This window comes from Octopus bimaculoides, chromosome 5, assembly GCF_046866305.1.
Source record: "Octopus bimaculoides isolate indiv1 chromosome 5, ASM4686630v1, whole genome shotgun sequence".
In the NCBI taxonomy this organism is placed as follows: domain Eukaryota; kingdom Metazoa; phylum Mollusca; class Cephalopoda; order Octopoda; family Octopodidae; genus Octopus; species Octopus bimaculoides.
The window spans coordinates 74,263,611-74,289,843 of record NC_142932.1 but is presented as its reverse complement, the minus strand read 5'-3'; the positions used below and the strand labels follow the sequence as shown (position 1 = coordinate 74,289,843).

General features: G+C 35.5%; 1 protein-coding gene across 2 annotated transcripts in view; it reads right to left on the bottom strand.

Moving 5' to 3' along the window:
* Positions 1-26,233, bottom strand: part of LOC106878883 (serine/threonine-protein kinase SIK3) — a 321,329-nt gene that overhangs the window by 50,560 nt on the left and 244,536 nt on the right. For both annotated transcript variants that reach the window (XM_089352409.1, XM_089352410.1), the window contains exon 3: positions 3,334-3,397. In XM_089352409.1, coding sequence (XP_089208535.1) covers positions 3,334-3,397 — 64 coding nt within the window. The remainder of the gene's footprint in view (positions 1-3,333; positions 3,398-26,233) is intronic.

Below are 26,233 nucleotides of genomic sequence, written 5' to 3'. Positions count from 1 at the left end.
AGATGGGCGTCCACTATGCTCATGATCTTCAAGGCTCAGGTCTCCACTGTGGAGCCATTTAAACCATTTTCAAGTTGACACTCACTGGTCATTTCCTCACCAAATGTTTTCTTGATATCGTGAGCAGTTTCAGCTGCTTTACATCCGTGTTTGAAGTTGAATAGCAAAATTGCTCGAATAGTGTGCTTTGACAGTTCCATTTCAGATGATTGTAACAATGGTGAAAAAACATCTATGTTAATTTATTGACACATTTGGGCAAGTCTATGTCTGTATTATCAGACAATTGCAAAAAAATGTTTAACAAAAATTAAAAACTGCAAAAATACAGTACAAATTCTTCATGGTTCAAAAAGTTGCTTGCGTTTTACTCAACCTGATACATATTTTGCATTTAACATATCTGATTTGTTTAACTGCATAATTGTCTTACACACACACAAATGTATATGTTCATTTATTCACTTTATGTCTATTATTCCATGTCAGCATGGCTTATATATGGCATTGTTTTATAGCCAAATACCCTAACCCTAACCTGCTTTCCAAAATAAGAAATCACCTATTTCACATTGCTTTGAAGGCATGAAGCAAGCAGGTAATTTGTTGACAGGAGAAATGACAACGTAGCTTAGAAGTTTCATAGAGTACAGAGGTAAACAAACACCCTACCACACACACACACACACACATGAGTGTGTGTGTGTGTAACAAAATCCAACAACTTTACACACAAAAGCATTAGAAGCCTGACACTGAAATATAGAGAACATAAAACACAAACAGATCACAACAAAAACACAAGAAAGTAAGTACAACAAATGTAGACAACCCATCATCAACAGCCAATCAGAAATCCTTATAGTTTCAACAACTAAACAGTACCGTTCAATCTGCTAGGCTTCTTTCAGTTTCTGTCTGCCTAATTCACTCACAATATTTCAGTTGGTTTAGACCTTAGCCAGAAGACATTCATCCAAGGTGCCATGCAGTAGGACAAAACTATGTCACTGAGAAGAGAATCTCATCACCGCAAACATGCACACACACACACACACACACACACACACACACACACACACACACACACACATATATATATATACACAACAAAATACGAACTCACACATATACATACAGAGTCTGCCAAAAAATTGTATACACACTTCAGGAAAGGAAAATTCTGTATAAATATTTAACTAGTATAAACATTTCTATAAATATAGCTGCCTCTTTCAATGTTTTATCAAATTGCCATAGCACTGAATAAACTGCAATAACACTGAATTAAAATATTTATACAGATTCTTTCTTGAAGTATGTATAGATTTGTTTTGGTGGACTCTGTATATACTAGAAGCTTCTTTCAGTTTCCATTGATTAAATCCATTCACAAAGCTTTGGCCAACCTGAGGCTATAGCAGAAGACACTTGCCCAAGGTACCATGCAGTGGGACTAAATTCAGAATCATTGGGTGGTTAGAGAACTCAATCACACAGCTATGCTTCATATATATATATATATATATATATATATATATATATATATATATATATATGTGCGTGTGTGTGTGTGGGGGACATGAAGATGTGTGACCTGGTGGTTAGGGTGTTGCACTCACAATTGCTAGATCGTGGATTCAATTACCAGACTGAGTGGTGCACTGTGTTCTTGAGCAAAACACTTCACTTCACGTTGATCTAGTTCACTCAGCTGAACAGGAGGAATGTTGGCCTGCTCACCTAGCCAGCGAGGTGGTGTCATTCAAAAGTTAAAACAACACAAAGTGCATTGATGCCAGTCATGTATAACAACAATCTGATAATCCAGTTGATCATGTGATCATTTGCTATATATATATATATATATATATATATATATATATATATACTCTTTTACTTGTTTCAGTCATTTGACTGCGGCCATGTTGGAGCATCGCCTTTAGTCGAGCAAATCGACCCCAGGACTTATTCCTTGGAAGCCTAGTACTTATTCTATCGGTCTCTTTTGCCGAACCGCTAAGTTACGGGGACGTAAACACACCATCACCGGTTGTCAAGCGATGTTGGGGGGACAGACACAGACACACAAACATATACACATACATACATACATACATATATATATATATATATATATATATATATATATATATATATATACATATAAATGACAGGCTTCTTTCAGTTTCCGTCTACCAAATCCACTCACAAGGCTTTGGTCGGCCCGAGGCTATAGTAGAAGACACTTGCCTAAGGTGCCACGCAGTGGGACTGAACCCTAAACCATGTGGTTGGTAAGCAAGCTACTTACCACACAACCACTCCTAAAATATCACAGACAAAAAAACTGGGCATAAGAGGAAACAGATGTAGCATGCAAGAGAGAAGATGGTGCTGATACAGAAGTGTGATTTGTATGGAGAATGGCAGTTGGGAGGATTAGTAAATGAAAGGAACGTATGGAAGAGAAAGACTGAGGGAGATAATGGAAGAAATGGTGAAAACTGATCTCAAGAGGTGGAACCTCACAAAGAAGATAATGAACGACTGCAACAAATGGTAAAGTATTATCTCTTTGTCTTCAATGCAAGTATGGAAAAGCGGACCTTTAATGATAATGAAGACAATGAGAGCAGCATATTTGATTGTTATTGATTCTGTTTTCCTTTTTGAAAATTCTATATTGAAAGCCTGTTGGTTGCTTGAAAATAAAGAAAAAAAAAAATATATGATAAAGTAGCTTTTAAAGCTGATTTTGGCAAAATCATTGACATGCACTGTGATAATTTTTTTTTTGTCTTCTGAGTTCAAATCCCACTGAAGTCAACTCTGTTTTCATTCTTCTGGTATTGATAAATAAAGTATCCAGTCGAACATTGGGATCAATTTCTCTCTCTCTCTCTTTTAGAATTAGCAGAGGTGCAATGTAAGGGGGTTGTTGATGACCACTCACAAGACACTCTTTTGTCCAAGAAACAGAAGAACATTGAACTAGGAGGCTATATACCTCTTCTAATCTACTCATCATCATCGTTTGCAATATCAGCTTTTCCATGCTTGCATGGATTGGATGGGATTTGTTGAGACACGACTTTCTTCAGTCAGATGACTTCCTATCACCTTGGCCAAAGAAACTGCGAAACAGACAGATGGTGAGCACAGACAGATGGTCTGTAGTATGACATGGAATGATTAAAAAATTCTAGTAAAGCTTGGTATTGATTATGAAAGAATGTTAAAAAAATATATGGTCTTCTTTACAGTTACAAAGTTCAAATAGTAATTAGTAAGGATTAATAAGGTAATAATTAGAAAACAGAAACAACTTACCAAATATTTCACCGCCACTTGCATATTCTGTTACCAAGTAAATTCGCCTTTCAGTTTCCAATACCTTGTAACAGAAATAAAATATTATATGTTATATACAAAATTCTAAAGATGTTATGAAAAATGAGTTTTGTTAATTAGAGAATAGCATGAGGTACACCCCTTTTCAAAGGATGAACCAAATCATAATTTCTTTAATTTTCTTCTACACACACTCATATATATACACACACAAACACACACTCTTAGAATACACACCTATCCACACATCTTCACATTTGTAACCAAAAAAAAAGTTGATTTTGTTCCACTACTTATGGAGAGGGCCATTTGCCCTTGTGTGTATGCTGTATGGAGGTGTTTATGTATATTTGTGTCTGGATTGCAGGAATTTAACATGGAATAATCTTGTGAGGAAAACTGAATGCTGAGTTATGAAAATCTGATAATTATAAGGAGAATGGAAAAAATGCAAACCAATTATTGTTACTGTTATTGTTTTATGTCATGAAGTTTTCAAACATAAATATACATGGAGCAGACATTATTGTAATATATGGGTCAGACAAAGAATGAAGATATTTCAGAGCTGCAATTTTCCATCTGTTTTGAAGACTATAATTCATGTTGAATGTACTTAACCAAAGCAAGGAGTAGGGAATTATCTGAAATTTCACGTATAATAAGAACAAAAGTCATTAGTGTTAATGACAATGCCGCTCGTCAATATAGGCAAGGGATAAAACAGTGAAATTTAAACTGATAAAAATATTAAACAACAACACATAGTACTGATTGAATCTTAATACCTGATAAGTAAGGGGTGACAATTTCAAATATGTTTCAGTCCTATTAGACATCCACAGCAATGTTCAGTTGGACACATACCTACTATATGAAAAGGCATGAGCTTAACTATACTTTCTTCATCTACAAGGAGATCCTGGGCAACAATTTAATGTAATTATTACAAATCTAATTTTAGCAAGTAACACCCTTCCTGATCTTTTGTCCTTACACTCTTTTCAATTCACCTTTTTGTACTTTGAGAGTTGGTGCTGACATCTTATCATCAATATTGTATCTCATATAACACCATATGGCAAACCTGTTCCTGTCCCTTCTAGCACACTTTAAATTCTCAACACCTTGCATAATGTCACCTCCCTTCCTACTATACTCCTGTCTCAGTTGAGGAAGCTTTATTATTTCCCCGAGTTACATGGTAACTCGACCATGGAAAAAATGCACCTAGTACACTCAGCATTAGGAAGGGCATACAGCTGTAGAGACTATCAGGCACTGGTCTGGAGCAACACAGAGTTCTCTGACCAGTTCAATGCTATTGAACTGTCTAACCTATACCAGCAGTGAAGGCAGACATGAAATGATGATGACTATAACAAATAATGATGATAAACAACAATAGCAACGATGACATGATGATGTTTATGGCTAACCTTGTAAATAAAACTATTTGTGATATATCACTGGCAGACCATTTTTGTTTGTCTTTCTTGGTAATCATCACAATTATCATACATGTTAATTATTGCTGTTATTATAAATTAAAAGATTCATCATGGTAATAGATGTGGGGAGTGAACCAGTTTATCAGTCCAGGAATAACAATATGGCATAAGTAAACTGATAGAGCCAACTTTTGGTAACATCAAAACAAGAGACAAGGTCAATAGCAAGAGTAGAGTAGCTTCAATCCACACTATATAACGTTGGAGTAGGTCAGCAATACTCCACACTATGGAGAAGTGGAGTCGTATATCTATACTTCATATAATATAATGTTAGAGTACAATAACTACGCTCTGCACTATACAATGTTGGAGTAGAATATCTATGTTCCTATATAGCAAATGAGTAGAATATAATGCTGAACACTGTATAATGCTGAAGTAGAGTAGTCATTGTCTGTATTATATAATGTTGGACTAGAGTAGCTATACTCTATAGGAATTGAGAGTAGCTAGCTATACTCTAGGTCAGAAGTTGGCCTCTATAAACCAGATGTCAGTATAAATATTTCCAGATTAAAACATATTTATCTGGTGTCAAATTGAGATGATAACAAGTATAAGATATCAAAGTTGAAGCGAAATGTCAATTCTGAAGATAAACATATTTCTGATGATTTCAGATGTTAGTAATTGATATGACCACCACTCCTCATCCCCTTTCACTCTGCATGGGTCAAGGCAGACTACCATGAAATGTTATGAAGTAAAAATGGAATGAGAGTTAAGATGAAATCTAGGAAAATTGGGATTTTAAAACTGATCTTGTAGGTTATGGAAGCAGATGGAAGAAAAGCAATTTTTGTTTGTATAAATATGCAAATATTTATTCATGTTTACTTCTTAACGTCATCCTCTTTATCATTATTTATTATTGGCATAAGTGGAGACATTGCTGTGTGGTTAAATAGTTTACTTCCAACTACATGGTTTTGGGTTCAGTCTCACTGTGTGGCACCTCAGGCAAGTGGCTTCCACTACAGCCCTGGGCCAACTAAAGCTTTGTTAGTGGATTTGATAGATGGAACCTGAAAGTTCATCATGTGTGTGTGTCTGTCCATCTGCCCAAGACCTTGTCTTGACAGCACATGGTGGTTGTAAGTAAGTGTCACTGTCATACAAGCAGTGTTGTTTATTTCTTATTTCTAACCTTCTTTGAAAACATGTCTGGCCAGCTATGGGGAAATAACACCTTGCTTGGGTACAGGTGAGATTGGCAACAGGAAGGGTACCCAACCAAAGAAAATTTGACTCAACAAATTCCATCTCACCTGTACATCCATGGTAAAGTAGATGTTAAAATGAAGATAATGATGATTTATCACTGGTATGAGTTACATACCAGTAACAACACCTCAGACTTTTCTTCATTTAATCTTAATCCTGTATTATCTAAACTATAAGGTCTAGTGTGGCCAAATCTGAATGAACTACAACTTCCAAAGTTCTCCCATGTCTGTTTTAGAACTGACACAGTCACTGCTGTCATAATGGATTCCTCCACAAATCCATCCACTGACATGTCACACTAGACACGCAGCAGTGCCACTTCTTTTAGATTAGTCATGATGATAATTATTGTTTCTGATTTAAGCACAAGGCCACAGTTTTAAGAGCTGAGATTTAACAGATATCATTGACCTCATTACATGAATAGTACTTTATTTTATTGATATCGGAGGGATGAAAGGAAAAGTTGACCGTCGCAACATTTGAATTCACAGTGCAGAAAGCTAGAAATAAAACAACAACAATAGTAATAATGATGGCAGGTTGCTGTCTGCTCTCACAGAATTTACCAGAATAACAAACAAGACTGAGTGTTCTGAGAAGTAAAACAACAATAATAATTTCATCTATTAAAGGAACAAGGCCTGAAATTTTGTGGTGAGGGGTCGTCTAGTCAATTACATCAGCCCCAGTGAGCAACTGATACTAATTTCATTGACCCTGAAAGGTTGAAAGGCAAAGTCAACCTCAGCAGAATTCGAACTCAAAATGTAGGACAGACGAAATGCCGCTAAGCATTTTGCCTGGCATGCTAACAATTCTGCCATGATGATGATAATGATGATGATAATAATAATAATAATAGCAATAATAATAATGATAATAATAATGATGATGATGATGATGATGATGATGATGATCCCTTCTACTGTAGGCACAAGGACTGAAATTTTGAGGGGAGAGGTCTAATCTCTTACATTGACCCCTGTACCTAACTGGTACTTATTCTATTGATCTCAAAAGGATGAGAGGCATAGTTGATCTTGGTGTTTGAACGCAGCAGACTTAACCCTTCAAATGTCATCTATTGTAAATCCAACTACCCCTTAAACACAAATTATAAGGGCCTCCAATAAGTTGTTTGAAAGCAGCAGGCCTGACTCATGTAATGTCATATGTTATAAATATATCCAACTGCCCTTACAAACTTTGTTTTAATTTCTGTCAAAGAAATCAAACTGGTCTGATAACACTGTGGGAAACATGCCACAATCACATTTACATAATACACAATGTCCATAGGGTAACAAAGCAACAAAACAATAACAACAAAAACATAGAATGAGGTGATGACACCCACTAAATGTAAATAGCACAGAAAAGGAGTCAATGTATTGGTTTTGGTAAAATACAGCCTAACATATTGAGCAACACCACTTCAAGTGACCACTTAGAATCTTTCTATTGATTTGATTTCAAATTTTGATACAATGGTTCAATTCTCAGACCAGGCAGTGGTTGTCACTTTGAGAAAGGCAGGGCCAAGAGGGTATCTATGTAGTCTGCTAACAACTACACAGGCACCTAAAAGAATTAGCAAAAGCATGGTACATATTACAAAACCATACAACATCTCATTCTTTACACAAGTTTTCATATAGCCTGTCTTTTGTGAGTAAAGAGAGTAACGAGAATTGGCCGTCAGACAAACACTCTAATGACATGGCTGGTTGAAAATCTCATCATATGTTATGAGATGACAGAAAAATAATCACAAACAGATGCAACACAAGTGATGATGTGTTGTATGTAAAACAGTTTTTTTTACATGCGGACACTTACACAAAGTTTTAGAGAAATTAACACTTCCATTTGTTATTACACAAGGGCGTGGTAATGTATATGCTTATTTGAAGTCAGTATGGATGTGAGGGAGACAAGAGGCTTTTCTATGTTCATTATCTGAAAATTAAAACATCACTGATGCCATGATGACTTGAATAAGTTAGCAGGACTAAAACAACATGCTATGGCAACAAATTCAGATATGGAATACACACACACACACACTGTTTCTATTTCACTTCATTTTAGCATAACTAATTACTTGGAGTAGACTTTGTCAGTTTGCATGACATAACAGAGCTGGAGCAAAAAGAATATGTCATTGAGGAAGTCATCTATGGAAACGAAAGAACGCTAGCAAACCAATTAATTGATAGATTAATCAAAACTTTAGTCAAGCAATCAATTATTTAATCAGTTAGTTAACTAATAAAAATAAAAAAAAAACAGAACCAGTGGGTATGCTTTTATTGACAACGTGAACCTCCTAAGATACAACATATTTCACATCAAGAGTTTTGCAAAACAAAATGTATAATATACATAAATATGTAAACATGTGTGTGTATGTATGTATATATATATATATATATATATATATATATATATATATATATATATATATATATATATATATATATATATATTATATATATGGTGATGATTAACTTCATAGATGATTGCCAACTTGTTGTCAATGACATTTCTGACAGGAGTACAGAATCAGTGCAAATAAGAGTTGGCTATAAGGTAATGAATCAGTTCGGGGAAAATGAAAGTATAACAGAATAACAGATGGACATATAGTTTCAAAGGTAGCAAATCATTTATAAGACAGTTATAGAAATGAATGTTAAAATATACAAAATTCACCAGAGCAAATATTCACAGTGATTTCTTGCAGAAATATATAAATCCTGCAAATTCGTACTGTAATGTTACTGATTAGATAGAGAAGAATTTGAGTAGCCCAGTGTATTGGTTCAAAGTGGATAAGTAATAAAATCCTGAGAATTACTACTCAAACCTTGCAAGTAAGACAGTGGAGAGAAAGGCTTGAGTAGTAATTCCCACTTACCACCACTGTTCTTGCTATGTTTCCCTTCTTCATCCTTCCAATTCATGATGTCTGAGGAAGGGATTGTATTAAATGTATAGGTACCCAATGCATCACCATCTACTTCCCTATGCTCTGCACTATCCCTCCCTCAGGTGGCCCACTGACATCCATCACTTTCTTTAGCCAAGATGTCTATCCATCTTCCTTATCAGCTAACATTATCACCCCCCCCGACTCTACACTGCCAACCATCACTCCCTCTACCCCAGATCATTCATTATTTACATCCACTAACACTCTTACTATTGACTATTTATACAACTATTTCTACCTGTAAACATTCAGAAATCATTTGCCTCTGATTTCCTCCACAAAATAGGGGTAAAAGTAACCTGTCAGAGAAATGAGCCCCACAAGGTAGAGTGGCTACTGCAGCGAGTGTCGCTGGCTATTCTCCGAGGTAACATAGTCATTACTGCAGGGCATGGCTGAGCACATCATTTGTTCTGGGGTATATAACCCATCACTTCCTCCCGCTCCATCTTCTGCTGCTTTCCCCTACCTTTTCTTTTCTTTCTTATCTCTCTTTTTACCTGTATCTTTGTATTTAAACGTTCTACTTTAAAATGTCAATATGAAAAAAAAAGAAAAAAGCAATTCCTTGATTACTCCTCTAGCGCTGTCTCTCCCATTTCTCCCAACCTTTTCCATGGCTTTTAACTCTGTTCAATCTTGTTCATAGGTCATACTCTTCATTCTTCATGCACCCAGTACTCTCTGTAAAGTGGCTGATGTTAGAAACCAAGCCAAGATGAACGAGTGAAACATTATTCCTTGACTACATGTAGAAACACATTAGCTTCAAATAAGAACTAACTTGAATCATGATGACCCATCCAGTGCAGACCAGAATAGAAAGTGAATGTGAAATTATGATGATGATATATACTACGCAAATAACTATTTAGTTTTAACCATTTTCAGATGAGTGATGTTGATAGATGCAGAATACGTAACAACTGCACTAATTATTGGTCCTGGACCTTTCATGGTTGGCTACATTTTCTAACAACAACTATTCACTAAAAAGACATAGAGACTGACTGTTTAGTATTTGTAGAGACAACACTAGAGAATGTGTAATGTCTTGAAGTCTGAAAATGTAAATTATACTTCATACTTTAAAAAGCAATAAATAATACACACACTATTACAGTTGCAATGAGTAGGTCTTCTTTGTTGTCTAGTTATTCCTGTCTGAGAAACTGGCAATACAGTGGGGAAACACCAAAATAACAAGTGTTTTCTACTATATCTTAGGCTGACGAAAGCTTTGTTAGTGGATTTAGTAGACAGAGACTGATAGAGAAAGGTTCCCACATGCGTGCATTCGTGTGTATGTGTGGTCATTCTTCAGCCTGAATAAAGGCCTGTTCCAACCATGCAATAAATTTAAAGCCAAATAGTTGATATTCAATTTAGTGCTTCCTATGATTTTATCAAGTTTAAATCAATACTTTCAGTAGATTTTTCCTAAACTCTATCTGCCTATCATCTCTTTGTATTCCTCAATATTAAGATACCATTCTCTCTATAAAGTCCTCCATTTATAGTATTGATTCAAGAAAAATCACTGTTTTATTTCTATATATTTTGGATGCTGAAGTTTAGTCCAGAGTGGTTTTCTAAGAATTCCTTCAAATTTCTTGATGTCTCTTGTGTCCATAACAATAAGTAAATGGTCTACATATCTGATACATGTCATATGTTTCTGTCTTGTGAAAAATTTCTTTCTCTCTTCATGTATGATGCCTGTTTTCCAGGCAGTGATGATCACGAACCATCATGACAGAGTCTAAAGATAATTGATTTTTCTTTGGAAAGATACAACAATCATTTCCTGTTGCCTTTGGCCAGTTTATTCACTGTTTACTCTGATAGTTACCTACTCTCCCTTAAGCTTACCCTTGAGGTATAGGGCCCATTTAACCCTTATAAAGAGAAAATGGTTAATGTAACATGAAGGCATGTCCACACACTGTGACACGTGTTTAGGGACCAATTCTTCTTCAAGTTCTGCATGCCTTAGGACCATCTGTTGTCTGACATATAACTGTGGCCCTTAACATATACTACCACCCTTGACCAGAGTGAACTTTGGAGTGGTGGTAGCTAAGGAGTAACTTCATACTCTCCAAAACTCTTGAACTCTAAAGATGGAACCTAGCCACAGGATGCAGTTCCTTGTCTTGCTCAGAACATATGAATAAAAAAAAAAATTACTCAACTCATTAGCAGTTACTTGCAAATGAGTATGACCTGGTAGATAGTACTACACTTTAGTTAATTGTTGTAGGTGCCTAAGTTGTCACAAGAAGAGACATTCTCTTGGTCCAGCAGGCATGGCTGTGTGGTAAGAAGCTTTCTTCCCAACCACTTGGTTCTGGGTTTAGTCATATTGAGTAGCACCTTGGGAAAATGTCTTGTACAAAAGCCTTGGGCTGACCAAAGACTTGTGAGTGGATGTGGTAGACAGAAACCGAAATAATCCCATAGTATGTGTGTGTGTGTTTGTCTGCCCACCCCCTACCCATCCATCGCTTGACAACTGGTGTTAGTGTGTCTATGTCCCTGTAACTTAGCAGTTCAGCAAAAGAGGTCAGTAGAATAAGTATTGGAATTAACAGAATTAAGTATCAGGATTGATTCATTTGACTAAAAATTCTTCAAACATGGCTGCAGTCTAATGACTGAAATGTGTAAAAAGAAAAATGGGAAGGGAAGCAGAACATCCAGGTTATGACATTTGGAGGAAGAGAGAGCTGCAGAAATATTCAGCTGGTATTAATTTTCAGTTGAGTAAACTGGAGTGATGGACACAAAACACTGCCTGGTCTGAGAATTGAACCCATGACTTTGTGATTATGTCCCCAACATTCTAACCACTAGGCCATGTATCTACTCATACAGAAAGATATATTTCTCAATCTATAGCAACATATACACATCCCAGGCTAAATCATATTCTTCACTTTTGGTACCAACTTCCACTGACAACAGAAATAAGACCAAAATTGAGGAGAAACTGAAATCACACTTCTCTGCCAAGATGTCAAAAACCACAGAGAGGTAAGAACATTATAAACACAGATTGAATATTTATCCCAAGGTGAATGTAATAAAAATAGATAACTTGACACAAAACAAACTTAAACAAGCTTGGAAAGATTAAAAAACAAACAACACACACCAAAAAACAATGGTAACATAGAAAGATGTAAGAGTGACATATTTGGAATATGTTTGTCATGATGGATAAAGATGAATATTATATGGCCAAAATTAACAACAACTCAACGACAAAAATAAACCTATAAGGATTCAGAGAATCCAATTAAAAACCCATTTAAAAACACAAAAAACTGTTAAATTCATTTTAAATTTGAATTTATTTCATGAGGTTACACAGTTGTGAACTGGTCACTGACATAGCCTCACTGCAACTGTGTCAATGATCAGATCACAGTTGTGCAAATAAAATGTTGATGCCTCGAGAAATAAATTTGAATTTCAAGTGAATTTAACAGCTTAGTGTGTTATTAAATGGCTCCTCATGATGTAAAAATACACTGATAAAACACCAAAACACCCTACCTCTGACTCATAACATCACTAGTAGTTAAATCACCAGCACACTAAACAATTATTATCAATTGATACATAGCAGGGAGATACAATATACAGTCATCTGAAGAGTTCCTGGAGATTTTAGAAGAACCAAATGATATCGCTATAATCATAATGAATCTATCTACTGATGATTTTGCAACAAAAACGATAGAAATCACATTAAATAGTGTCTATTGTAGACACTATTTAATAGAACCACCCATGATAGCAGCCGAAGTAGTGAAGAAATTATTAGTGTAATTAGAGTGTTACCTGTCATTTGAGGGGGAACTTTAGAAGTATGCTTTTGCTACCATGGGAAATATCATGAAATATAGCATACATACAATAATTTATTTTTATTAAATTTCTTAGTGATTATACAAACTGATTAGAAAATTTTCATTTGAATGTTTGCAATAAATATATCATTATTTATTGATATTTTATCAACATAAATGCAATCTACATCACTGAGTAGATTTGAGTATCTTCACAAAATTTCATTACAAAATATGTCTTTCAGAAGGCTATCATAGATTATATGTGTGTTTGTGTAAAAATATATGCATGCATGTATGTGTGTATCTGTATTTCACAGTAGAAGTGTTAAGACCACTCCCCCTAGTGAAGAGGATTGGCTTGCTAGAGTCCTGTGCCAGTGCCACGTAAAAGCACTAGTACAGTACAACATTAAATGCACCCAAAACACACTGGAAAGTGGTTGGTGTTAGGAAGGGCATCTAGTTGTAGAAACCATGCTAAATCAGACTGGAACCTGGTGCAGCTCTCTGGCTTGCCACTTCTGATCAAACTGTCCAACCCATGCCAGCATGGAAAATGTACGTTAAATGATGCTGATCATATATGCAAGTATGTATGTATACACACATATCTAATAACACGCTTGTCAATATTTGCCTGCTTATTTGTACCTGGTTGACAAAAGGTACCCCCCCCCCAAAAAAAAAACTACAAAAAGACCACATGCAAAACTGTATATATTATTATTCATCAGCTCATGATGAGATTTCTATAACATTTATTTGGATCCATATAGCATCAATGTGTTTGAAATATGTTTCAAAATAATCATAAGCAGGTATTAAAGCATAAAAATAAGTATAGTGTCTTCAAATTATTTCCTCTAACCTTGGACAGGAGATAAATTTAGCTGCTAGATAAATTTCTTCCTGCACATCCTTGTCAAACGTAAACACATTGTCAGATCATTAACATTTATTTTTGTTCAATATTTAAGATATAATTATTTTTGTGACATTTTCTCTTGTCACCACCATTCAGAGATGGTCAGCTCTCAACCTCCTGACATTTTGAGAGCAAGAAGACTACAAGCTTAGAGATAATTTAATAAAATTTTGCTTTAAACCAATTATTGTATACAGTTCAAAGTGTATTTCTGTATGATATATATTTCAAGGCCGCTCACTTCAGTTCTGAACACCTATTTCTCATTTGTTCTCCCCCTCTCCCCCCACCACATACATATATACACCTAAATATGTTTTTTACATCCATTTTCCATGGCAGTATGGGTTAGATGAATAGATGATTATATTATTGCAGCATAGTAAGGTCTATATATGTATAGGCATGGTTGTGTGGTTAAGAAGTTTGTTTTACAACCATACTGTTCTAGACTGAGTCTCACTGTATAGCACCTTCAGAGAATGTCTTCTACTATAATCCTGGGCCAACCAAAGTCTTGTGAGTGGATTTGATACACAGAAATTAAAAGAAACTCATCACATATATGTATGTATAATAGGTGTCAGAGTTTGAGTGCATGTATGCTTGCATCTCTTTGTCTTGATATCGCATGATACTTATAAATGAGCATTACAATGTCGTTTGGTTTTAATATTCTGTGGAAACACGAGACAATATTACCTTGCTTGGAAACAAGTAAGGGTTGATGGCAGGAAGGATATCCAGCTGAAGAAAATCTGCCTCAACAAATTCTGTTTGATTTGAAAAAGCATGTAGGAGTGGATGTTATATGATGCTGATATATCATGAATTATTCATCATCGTTTAACATCCGCTTTCCATACTAGCATGGGTTGGACGATTTGACTGAGGACTGGTGAACCAGATGGCTATACCAGGCTCCAATCTGATTTGGCAGAGTTTCTACAGCTGTATGCCCTTCCTAATGCCAACCACTCCGAGAGTGTAGTGGGTGCTTTTGCATATATATAAATTACCTATATGAACCATCTGGAACGTTGAGCACTCAACATCTGTCACTCATGTGCTTTCTTCACCAGGTACATAGATAACATCCTCATACTCACATCCTCCTGTGAAGAGGCTGACAAAATATTCATGATGTTCAACATGGACATGGATATACAGTTCACTATAGAACATCCTCACAGCACTGGATCCCTATTGCTGCTTGACTTCCAACAGAAAATAATGGAAAAAAGAGAGATCCACACAGAGTTCTACAGGAAAGCAGCCAGTAGAGATATGTTTATTCAGTACAATTCAGCCCTTCCACTTGGTGCCAAAATAGGATATGCTAGAAATGGACTTACATGCATCCAGAGGAAGTGCAGCAGGACAGAGGACAAGGTGACTCACACCACACGCTTCCTAGAGGTGTTGAAAACCAACAAGTACCCTATATCCACTGTGAATCAGCTTAAATATCTGAGATAATAAACACACCAAACACACAGAAGACTCAGCAACACATGCTTCCTTAAAATATCCCATTTTAGTGAGAGAATAACTACAGCCATCCGAAGAGCTGTAAGAATAGAAGGATTAGACATACAACTAGCCCATTCTGGTCCCTCTCTGAGAAGACATCAAGCAAAGAAATGATCAAGGGTCAACAATTAGTGCACACTAGCTAACTGCCCCCATCTGTGACACACGTTTATGCCAATGGGTACATGTAGTATATCAAATCCAATGTAACAGATGCAACAATTTCTATGTGGGTAGTACAACAAGACCATTACACATTTGCATCAAAGAACATCTAAACATACGAGCCTCCTCCTTCAGAAAACAACTTGACAGAAACCAGAACACCAACAAAAACATAACAGTCAGAATTGAGTCCAATGACAAAAATTTAGGAAATTTAAGAATTATGGACAGACTAGGGCCCCAAATTAACAACAGGTTGGAAATTAACACTCACTAGCTTAACAACATCGACACCCTGCATGCATGATGGTAACATGCATATATAATAAAAGATTATATAGAAATACACATATAATAACTTGGTAACTGCTACAAATATGCCAACACTCATGAGCTCAAGACATGACTACCTTCACACACTTCTCATGAGGAATTTCGGAAAGAACTTGCGAGACCATTACAGGAATGCTTCCGATAGATTTCAGTAACCATTAGAAGAATAAGAAAATCGACTATAACAGTGATTCCATTACTTCCTAGTAATCTCTGAAGAAAGAATTTTTTACATTCCAAAATATTAGACAATGAATGATTAAGTTATTTCTAACTGTTATTATAGTCCACTCTGCATTGTTATACCATTCCAGACACGTTACATTTCACAAACAATATACAATGCTTCCAGCAAACTACAATACTTTCTTATGTGTGTGGGTGTGTGTGTATATATATATATATATATATATATATATATATATATATATATATATATATGTATATATATATATGTATATATATATATATATATAAAAATATATAAAACTCCTTCTCTCTTTTTCTTTAAAGTCTGATATTTATTCCATCAGTCTATTTTGCTGAACAGCTAAGTTACATGGACGTAAATAAAGCAAGCAGTGGTGGGAGACAAACACAAACACTCACACACAGAGATATATACAAACACCTATGTAGATATGACACATACATGCATACACACACACACACACACACACACACATGTATGATGGGTTTCTTTCAGTTTCCATGTCACAAATCCACACACAGAGCTTTGTTTGGCCTGAGACTACAATAGAAAACACTTGCTTGAGGTGCTTTACAGTGGGACTGAACCCCAAACCATGTGGTTGAGAAGCAAACTCTTTACCACACAGCCGACCCTCCACCTTAGTCACTTTCTGAAAGTAGAGTTGTGTTCCTTGGGGGAAGTGAGGTTTACTTCAGAATGGGGCATAAGTAATAACAGGTGATAAAGTTTTAATGGAAACCTGCAGCAATGCTTTAATGGATGCTTCTTTTGAATCTCTATATAATAAAAGCCAATATAAATGTTGGCTGGTTTTGTTATTTAATTGGCTGATTGATTTATCCAGTCGCGCTTTACATCATATAGAGAGAGTTAGCATAAGAGATGCAGGATGACTGCACATACTCGGTTTGCTGGAAGGCTATGGAGTAAAGGGACACTACATGTTCATTTCCAAGCTGAGAGTTAAGGTATGAAAGATGGAGGTGGAGCAAAGCAGGTTCTTCCTGCAAAAGAGTTTCATAGCTACTCATATTTAGAGGAGAGATTGAAAATGAATCAATGATATTTCCAAAGAGATAAAGAGTGGCAATGAGTTGTCCAGGGAAACTAGAAGTGTGCATGTGTGCAGGTTGCAAGAGTGTATGGTAGGATGGGGGGGGGGGCAAGAGATGGGGGGGGGGAATGGGATAGTTGAGGTAAGCAGCATCTGTAAAGGAGTTGAAGGATGGATGTGAGGAATGATGGATATAGGGGGGGGGGGGAACGTGACCAATGATGCATGAGTTGGAGAAGGGAGAGAGAGAAATGCAAGGTGAGAGCAGCAACAGGATAGTAATGATGATGCAGTTGACAGGAGAGAGAAAGAGAGAGGCAAGTGTAGTGCATGAGGAGAGATAATTTGGTGGTCAAGTGGGGGAGGAGTTGACCAATGTAACGTTGGTGGGTGTAGAAAACAATATCGAGGGAGGAAGAATAGCCAAGAAATGAAATGGCCAGGTATCAATAAAGAAAAGTGGTATTAGTAGTAGGGAAGGAATCAAAATGAGAAGAGTGAAGTGCCTATTTGTGCACAGAATATATAAACACACAGTACTACATACACATATGCATGCACATATAAACACACACATATGCATGCATATATACACACACACATGCATGCACATATACATACACATGCATATCCATATATACATACAAGCTATAAGGTGATACTCAGGCACTCAACAATGAGTCCATTGCATCTTATAGTAAGAAACAGCTGTAAGCTAATGAAATTCATAAGATAATTATTCCTTTGTCATCTCAATTTCTTATATACATACATATATATTTTTATTTTGGACAAGTTGAGGGAGCATACTTATACACACACACGAGTGTGTGTGTGTGTGTGTGTGTGTGTGTGGTGTGTGTGTGTGTGTGTGTGTGTGTGTGTGTGTGTGTGTGTGGATAGATAGAGTAGGAAAGAAAGATAAAGACTTGATCATTTTGCATCAGTAAAAACCTTCTTTAGGTTTTCTGGTGTTGATATTTTTCCCATATTTTCATTCCTAGTGATTGGAAGAGGGAACAGAGTAACAATTAAAAAGTCAAAAATATAATTGTATAAACAGTTTAAACAACTGTATTAAAAGCAAACAATTTAGCAGAAAGACAACTGAGAAAACCCCTTCTCCCTTACAAAAATAAACAAAGAACTATAAACTAATAGGAATTTTCTTAGACTTAATACTTTTTATCACAGTTTTTTTTTTGTTTTTGATTCACCACACCACAATTATAGAAAGTGAATTAAACATACTGCTGTTTCTAACACTTGTGTTTACTAACTTATTGCTAATTAACTTCAGTGTTAATAAAAAAACTCAGCTAATACAATTTGAATAAAAAAAATTAAATGCTCTTTGTTAAAAAAAACACAAGGCTAATGTGAAGTTAACGAATCTATCTGACTTGGTATGCGTAAAGATTTTTAATTAAGAAAACAGAGTGTTAAGTATAAGTTGGCTCATGAAGTTAAAAAACAAATTGAATTCACTTATTAGAAGATCTCAGAAAGAGAGAGAAAAAGAAAGTTCATCTGAAAACTTGGCCATTAATTTATTGGATTTAAGATAATTACAAGTGGAAGTTATATACAAGTCAACAAGCAATTTATAGGATATTAACACTTACACATCAAATACAATAATTGTGGAAAGCATTCAGAAACCTGAAAGACTTTTCAGTTGACTTTGGTGCTAAGAAGAGAATCTGATATTGAATCCAGGTGATATCAGATCATCATCATCATTTAAAGTCTGTCTTCTATGCTGGCATGGGTTGGAAGGTTTGACAGTATCAAACAAACTGGAGGACTGCGTCATGCCTTAACTCTTTAGCATTCAGATTACTCTGTCAAATGTAATGCTTATTTATTCAAATTGTTTTGAATTAATCATGCATTACTTTGTAGCTTTGAGATTATTATTTTTAGAATGACATGGTAGGGAAGGTGTGAGAGGCCAGATCCAGTCAGTTTGAACATAAAATAGGAAGAATATTTTGGCTGGATACTTGAAAGAGTTATTGCTTGCTTTGGATGGTTTCTATGGGTGGATGTCCTCAATACACTTTACAGAGTGTACTGGATACTTTTTTTCATAACACAGGCACTATGCAGGTCACCAAGTAGCTTCATGGGGCTGGTGCCCAGAAAAAAAAAAGCATCCAGAACACACTGTAAAGTGGTTGATGTTAGGAAGGGCATAAACAAGACTAATTAAAATATGGATCAGAAGAAAGATATTAGGGGTCAGCTACTAATACTAGGCTGAGATATCAAGGGAGACAATTCCAACCATTTTTGTTTTATTCAGCTTTATCAGTGGAAGTATAGACTTAATCCTTATTTGCTGGCACCAGTCACTCACTTATACAGAATATGGTCATACAAAACACATCACATGGCACCACGGAATGACATTTATTGATGATGTTAGTAATTATTGAAGTATTGAGGGTATTTCCTATACAAATGTTATTTGACTGTGTAGGAGGATGAGGACAAATTATTTTGTCTTGTTCCTGCATTTAGAAAAATATCATCTTTATAGATATATCTTTATGCCATCTGCTTGAATATATGTCATCTTTAAAGACATATCTTGTTTATTTATATACATTTGATCCCTTGCAGGTTTTAACCTGGTATTTTACCACTGATTAATAACTTACATTGGTTTTATTGTCTCCTGAGTATATTTTTTTATACAGGAAGAACTGGGAAGCAAAAAAATCAAATACTTTCAATATTATATTGGTGGGATCATTGTAAAGTTCAGAATTTTAAATAACAAAAAATAAACAACAACACAAAAAATAAAAAGAAAAAAAGAAAAAACATTCTGTCTCCTCAAGACTTATAAAAACTTACAAGTAACTACTACATAACAGATCTGGTGGAATTATATCAGTGACCTGACTGCAGGGGTGTAATGAAAATGTTGGTACCTCAAGGAGTGAGATAGGGCTTGATTTCATTAAGCCCTTCAATGATACATATTTTAATTACCTTGAAAAGTGATGAACCCAATGTAGAGAGATGCAACAACTAAACCATTAGATAATTTTGCCTAGTACTCTCCTACTTCTGACTTATGTTACTTTCTAAATAACAAATAATAATAATAATAATAATAATACTGCTTTTAAATTTTGAGGTAAGGCAATAATGTCAATCCCAGTGCTCAGCTGGTACTTATTTTTATCAACCCCGGAAGAATGAAAGGCGAAGTTGTCTTTGGCAGTTTTTGAACTTGGAACATAAATAGCCAGAAGAAATGTTTAGCAGATAGTACCTTTCTTAATTTTGAGAGTATCAAGATACCATTGTTTATCTGGTAGTACCTTTCTTAGCTTTGAGTGTATCTAGAAATCCTTGTTTAGCTAGCAGTGATACCTTATGTTTTTTTCTCGATATACTAGTTATTAGTTTTCAGTGTATCTACATATGATAGTTTAACTGGTAATAGTACCTTTCTTACATTTTCTTATCAGTAAGCCAGTTATTATTATTGTAAAACAACACAATAGCCAAATACAAACCCAGTACAGAAGTAGTCCTTAATGTTTTATATTTAATGGAATGTTAAATTAAATATCACAACGCCAGCATTTCATTTTAATAATGATTTTCCTGTTTGGGCAGCTGTTTGGTTTTGATATATGATCTAAATGGCCCTTCCTCAGCGAAATATTGTTAGTTGTTATTTCAGTCAAAGCTGAGGTAGTTGTGAGACGTTATTTGGAAGTTGTCAAAAACAAGCCCCAACTGTTGCTACCTCTGCTGAATAAAACTGAAGTTGACTGTTGATAGAGAGTTCGTAATGTTATTCCACCAATCATAAATTTGGGACAAACATCTCTATCATTTCTAATTTCTTCCTTTTCATTAAAATAGTTAATAGTTAGTCTGATACCCCTCCTCTCTCTCTCTCTATATATATATATATGTACGTATGTATATGTATATATATATATATACGCACACACATACACTATACATTATCATAAGTAGATATAAATACATATATATGTGCATATACATACACACACATATCTATATACATACATACACACACATACATATATACATGCAAACATACATACACACACATCTATATACATACATATACAATTATATAGATACATATACATCTATATACATACATACACATCTATATACATACATACATGCACATATAAACTGTTTGTGAGTTTCATGTGTCTGTTTGTCAGACAGTTGTGATCAAGACTGGAATAAAATTGTGATGGTACATGTAATATATGATTTAATATAATCCAATTTGATGAATAGGGATTGCAGTCTTGCTCACAACTGTCCTATGAATGGAAACATGAAAATCTGAGTAACAGTTTTGTGATGTTTTTGTACCTTTAATAAAAAATGCATATTACTCTACTTTTGGTATCCGAGTACTATTTTTTACCACCTTGTTTTGCATTTATGTGCTTACTTATATGTATACATACATACATGCATACAGATATACATACATATCATGGACTCTCCAGTCATACAATGATGTATGAGGGTTGGCAACCACACAGATGATTTGTTTATAGTGATCAAATGTCTGTGTTCGCATAAGCTCACTCCCTCCATCAAATTGACATTACCTGTACAGGTGCACAATGTCAGATGACAAAATGATCGCAGAGCAATGTGAAATGAAGTGCTTTGCTCAAGAACACAATGCAATGCCAGGTCTGGGAATCAAACCCACGATCTTGCAATCATGAATGCAACACTCTAACCACTAAGCCATGCACCTTCATACATATATACATACATACACACATATATATATATATAATTAAAAAGTCAATAAAAGAAAATGGAGAAGAAAAAATATAAAAGATGCTTGGTTCATTTTATTGTTTTTTTAACAATCCCTTATGGGGATATTGCTTCCTCAAATTCTGTGTGTGTGTATATATATATATATATATATATATATATATATATGTGTGTGTGTGTGTGTATATACACACACACACTCTCATACATACATTACACACACACACATATTCTTTAATGGAAATTGAATTGAACAGTTATAGCATATTCTCTGATGGCTACAATGCTGCTTCCATGATGTAATTGCTTATTATTATTATCAAGGCAGCAAGTTGGTAGAAACTGTTACTGCATCAGGAAAATGCTTTGTGACATTTCTTCTGGCTATTTATGTTCCAAGTTCAAAAACTGCCAAAGACAACTTCGCCTTTCATTCTTCCGGGGTTGATAAAAATAAGTACCAGCTGAGCACTGGGATTGACATTATTGCCTTACCTCAAAATTTAAAAGCAGTATTATTATTACTATTATTATTATTATTATTATTATTATTATTATTAGTTATTTAGAAAGTAACATAAGTCAGAAGTAGGAGAGTACTAGGCAAAATTATCTAATGGTTTAGTTGTTGCATCTCTCTACATTAGGTTCATCAATTTTCAAGGTAATTAAAATATGTACCATTGAAGGGCTTAATGAAATCAAGCCCTATCTCACTCCTTGAGGTACCAACATTTTCATTACACCCCTGCAGTCAGGTCACTGATATAATTCCACCAGATCTGTTATGTAGTAGTTACTTGTAAGTTTTTATAAGTCTTGAGGAAACATCAAATTTCAACATGGACCAGTTTTAGTTATTTTAAGTTCAATAAATCTATACATTTGTACATTACTGAGATATTTTTTCTTTTTCAACTCTAGAGGAATTAGTTACACTGAAAGAGCCCCTTAAACAATGACTTGACCTGCTAGAAATAGCAGTTAGATCTCCCACAGGACGCTGTCTGATTATTTAGTTCTAGTTATATTTAAATCTGAAAATAAGATGTGATGTGCCTAGGTGAAATTCTTTGAGATCATAGATCTACTAGATAAGCATTAATCTGGAGGCTAAACAAGAATGTAAAGAAAATTCGTACCTTAAGATATTGAACTCAGTTCTTCTTCTCTGTAGTCTGTATTATCAATACTGGTCTGAGTAATGTTTTCTTTACAAGAGTGTTATGGAAGTATATATATATATATATTATATCATCATCATCATCATCATCATCGTTTAACGTCTGCTTTCCATGCTAGCATGGGTTGGACGACTTGACTGAGGACTGGTGAAACCGGATGGCAACACCAGGCTCCAATCTAAATTTGGCAGAGTTTCTACAGCTGGATGCCCTTCCTAACGCCAACCACTCAGAGAGTGTAGTAGGTGCTTTTACGTGTCACCTGCATGAAGGCCAGTCAGGCGATACTGGCAACGGCCACGCTTGAAATGGTGTCTTTTATGTGCCACCCGCACAAGCCAGTCCAGGGGCACTGGCAACGATCTCGCTCGAAAATCCTACGGAGGCCAGTCAGGCGGTACTGGCAACGGCCACGCTCAAAATGGTGCATCTTATGTGCCACCCGCACAAGAGCCAGTCCAGGGGCACTGGCAACGATCTTACTTGGCTTGCCGGGTCTTCTCACGCACAGCACATTTCCAAAGGTCTCGGTCAGTAGTCATCGCCTCGGTGAGGCCCAATGTACGAAGGTCTTGCCTCACCACCTCAGCCCAGGTCTTCCTGGGCCTACCTCTTCCACGGGTTCCCTCAACTGTTAGGGTGTGGCACTTTTTCACGCAGCTATCCTCATCCATTCTCACCACATGTCCATACCAGCGCAATCGTCTCTCTTGCACACCACAACTGATGCTTCTAATGTTCAGCTTTTCTCTCAAGATACTTACACTCTGACGGGTATTCACATTGACATTACACATCCAACGGAGCATAATGGCTTCATTCCTTGCGAGCTTACGTATGTCCTCAGCAGTTACAGCCCACACACACACATACATTTATATTTAACGGGCTTCTTTCAGTTTTCCTCTAACAAATCCATTCAGAAGATTGTGGACAGCCTGGGGCTACAGTAGAAAACACTTGCGCAAGGTGCCATGCAGTGGGACTGAACTATGTGGTTGGGAAGCAAATTTCTTAGCCACCAACAAAAATATAATTAACAAAAAAAAAAAAACTAATTAAAACAAAAATATCTAATTAGAAACATCAACTAAATAATAAACAAACAAAAATTTAATGAATGAAAGAGGAAATTATAAATATGGATGTATATATTTATATATATATATGGATGTATATATTTATATATATATATGGATGTATATATTTATATATATATATATCTTATGCCAAACTGCTAAGTTATGGGGTCATAAACACATCAACATCAGTTCCTAAGCGATGGTGGTGGGGAACAAACATAGACACAAATACACATACTTGCCGAAGGTGTCACACAGTGGGACTGAACCTGGAACCATGTGATTAGGAAGCAAGCTAATCTCACAGCCACACCCACGCTAATATATATATATTTAAATTTAATAAATGGAGTAATATGCATATGTTAAATGAATTCTTGTATTTCCAACATATGTTTCGAAGATTACATATGGTTCCTTCCAAAGGAATAGGTGATGTATGTGTATGTGTGTGTATGTATGTGTGCATGTTTGTGTATGTATATATATGTGTACACATATATATGTATATATATATATGAACTTGTGTGTGTATATATATATATATACACATATATATACATATACATATACCCACACATATATATATATATATATATATATATATATATATATATATATATATATACACATCAAATACATCAATATATATATATATAGATATACATATACATATATATATATATACACACACACACACACAAGACCTGGGCTGAGGTGGTGAGGCAAGACCTTCGTACATTGGGCCTCACCGAGGCGATGACTACTGACCGAGACCTTTGGAAATGTGCTGTGCGTGAGAAGACCCGGCAAGCCAAGTAAGATCGTTGCCAGTGCCCCTGGACTGGTTCTTGTGCGGGTGGCACATGAGATGCACCATTTTGAGCGTGGCCGTTGCCAGTACCGCCTGACTGGCTCCCGTAGGATTTTCGAGCGAGATCGTTGCCAGTGCCCCTGGACTGGCTTGTGCGGGTGGCACATAAAAGACACCATTTCGAGCGTGGCCGTTTTCGTGCGGGTGACACGTAAAAGCACCCACTACACTCTCTGAGTGGTTGGCGTTAGGAAGGGCATCCAGCTGTAGAAACTCTGCCATATCAGACTGGAGCCTGGTGTTGCCATCCGGTTTCACCAGTCCTCAGTCAAATCGTCCAACCCATGCTAGCATGGAAAGCGGACGTTAAACGATGATGATGATGATGATGATGATGATGATACCCACATATATATATATATATACATCAAATACATCAATATATATATATATAGATATACATATACATACATATACACACACACATATATATATATATATACATCAATATATATATATATATATATATATATATGTGTACATACATATAAATACATACATACGTAAATACATCATGGTGAAAGTAATAGAAATGAAACTAATATATATATATACATATATATATATATATATATATATATATATATATACAAACACACACACATATACATAGTGAAAGTTCATAGTTTCAGTATTAAAACTGAAAGTATTATCTCACATTACAATAGAGATGTTATTGTTTCACTTTTGATACATAAAACTGAAATAGTGCAAGAGATAAGAGATTGCTCCAGGCTCGCATTAGGCAAGAAGTTGAAAATTTTTTCAGTCCATGACACTGCATCGACTCTAAGTAAGGCATGTGTAAAATTTCAATGAAATTGGTTGGGTAGTTCTCGAGTTTTAGTGATGCACACATACAGACATACTCAGTTTTATATATATAGATTGCAAACAAATGATACAGCTTGTATCACAATTATGAGTGCTTACAATCAGAACACAACATCATGATAAGAAAAGGAAGGCATGAATACCCTCCTCAAATATATAGTTTGTTTTTTCAGTTTCCATTAACTGAACCTACTCACAAGATTTTGGTTGGTTCAGGGTTATAAAAGAAGACAATTGCTTAGGGTGACCATGTAGTGGAACTGAACCTGA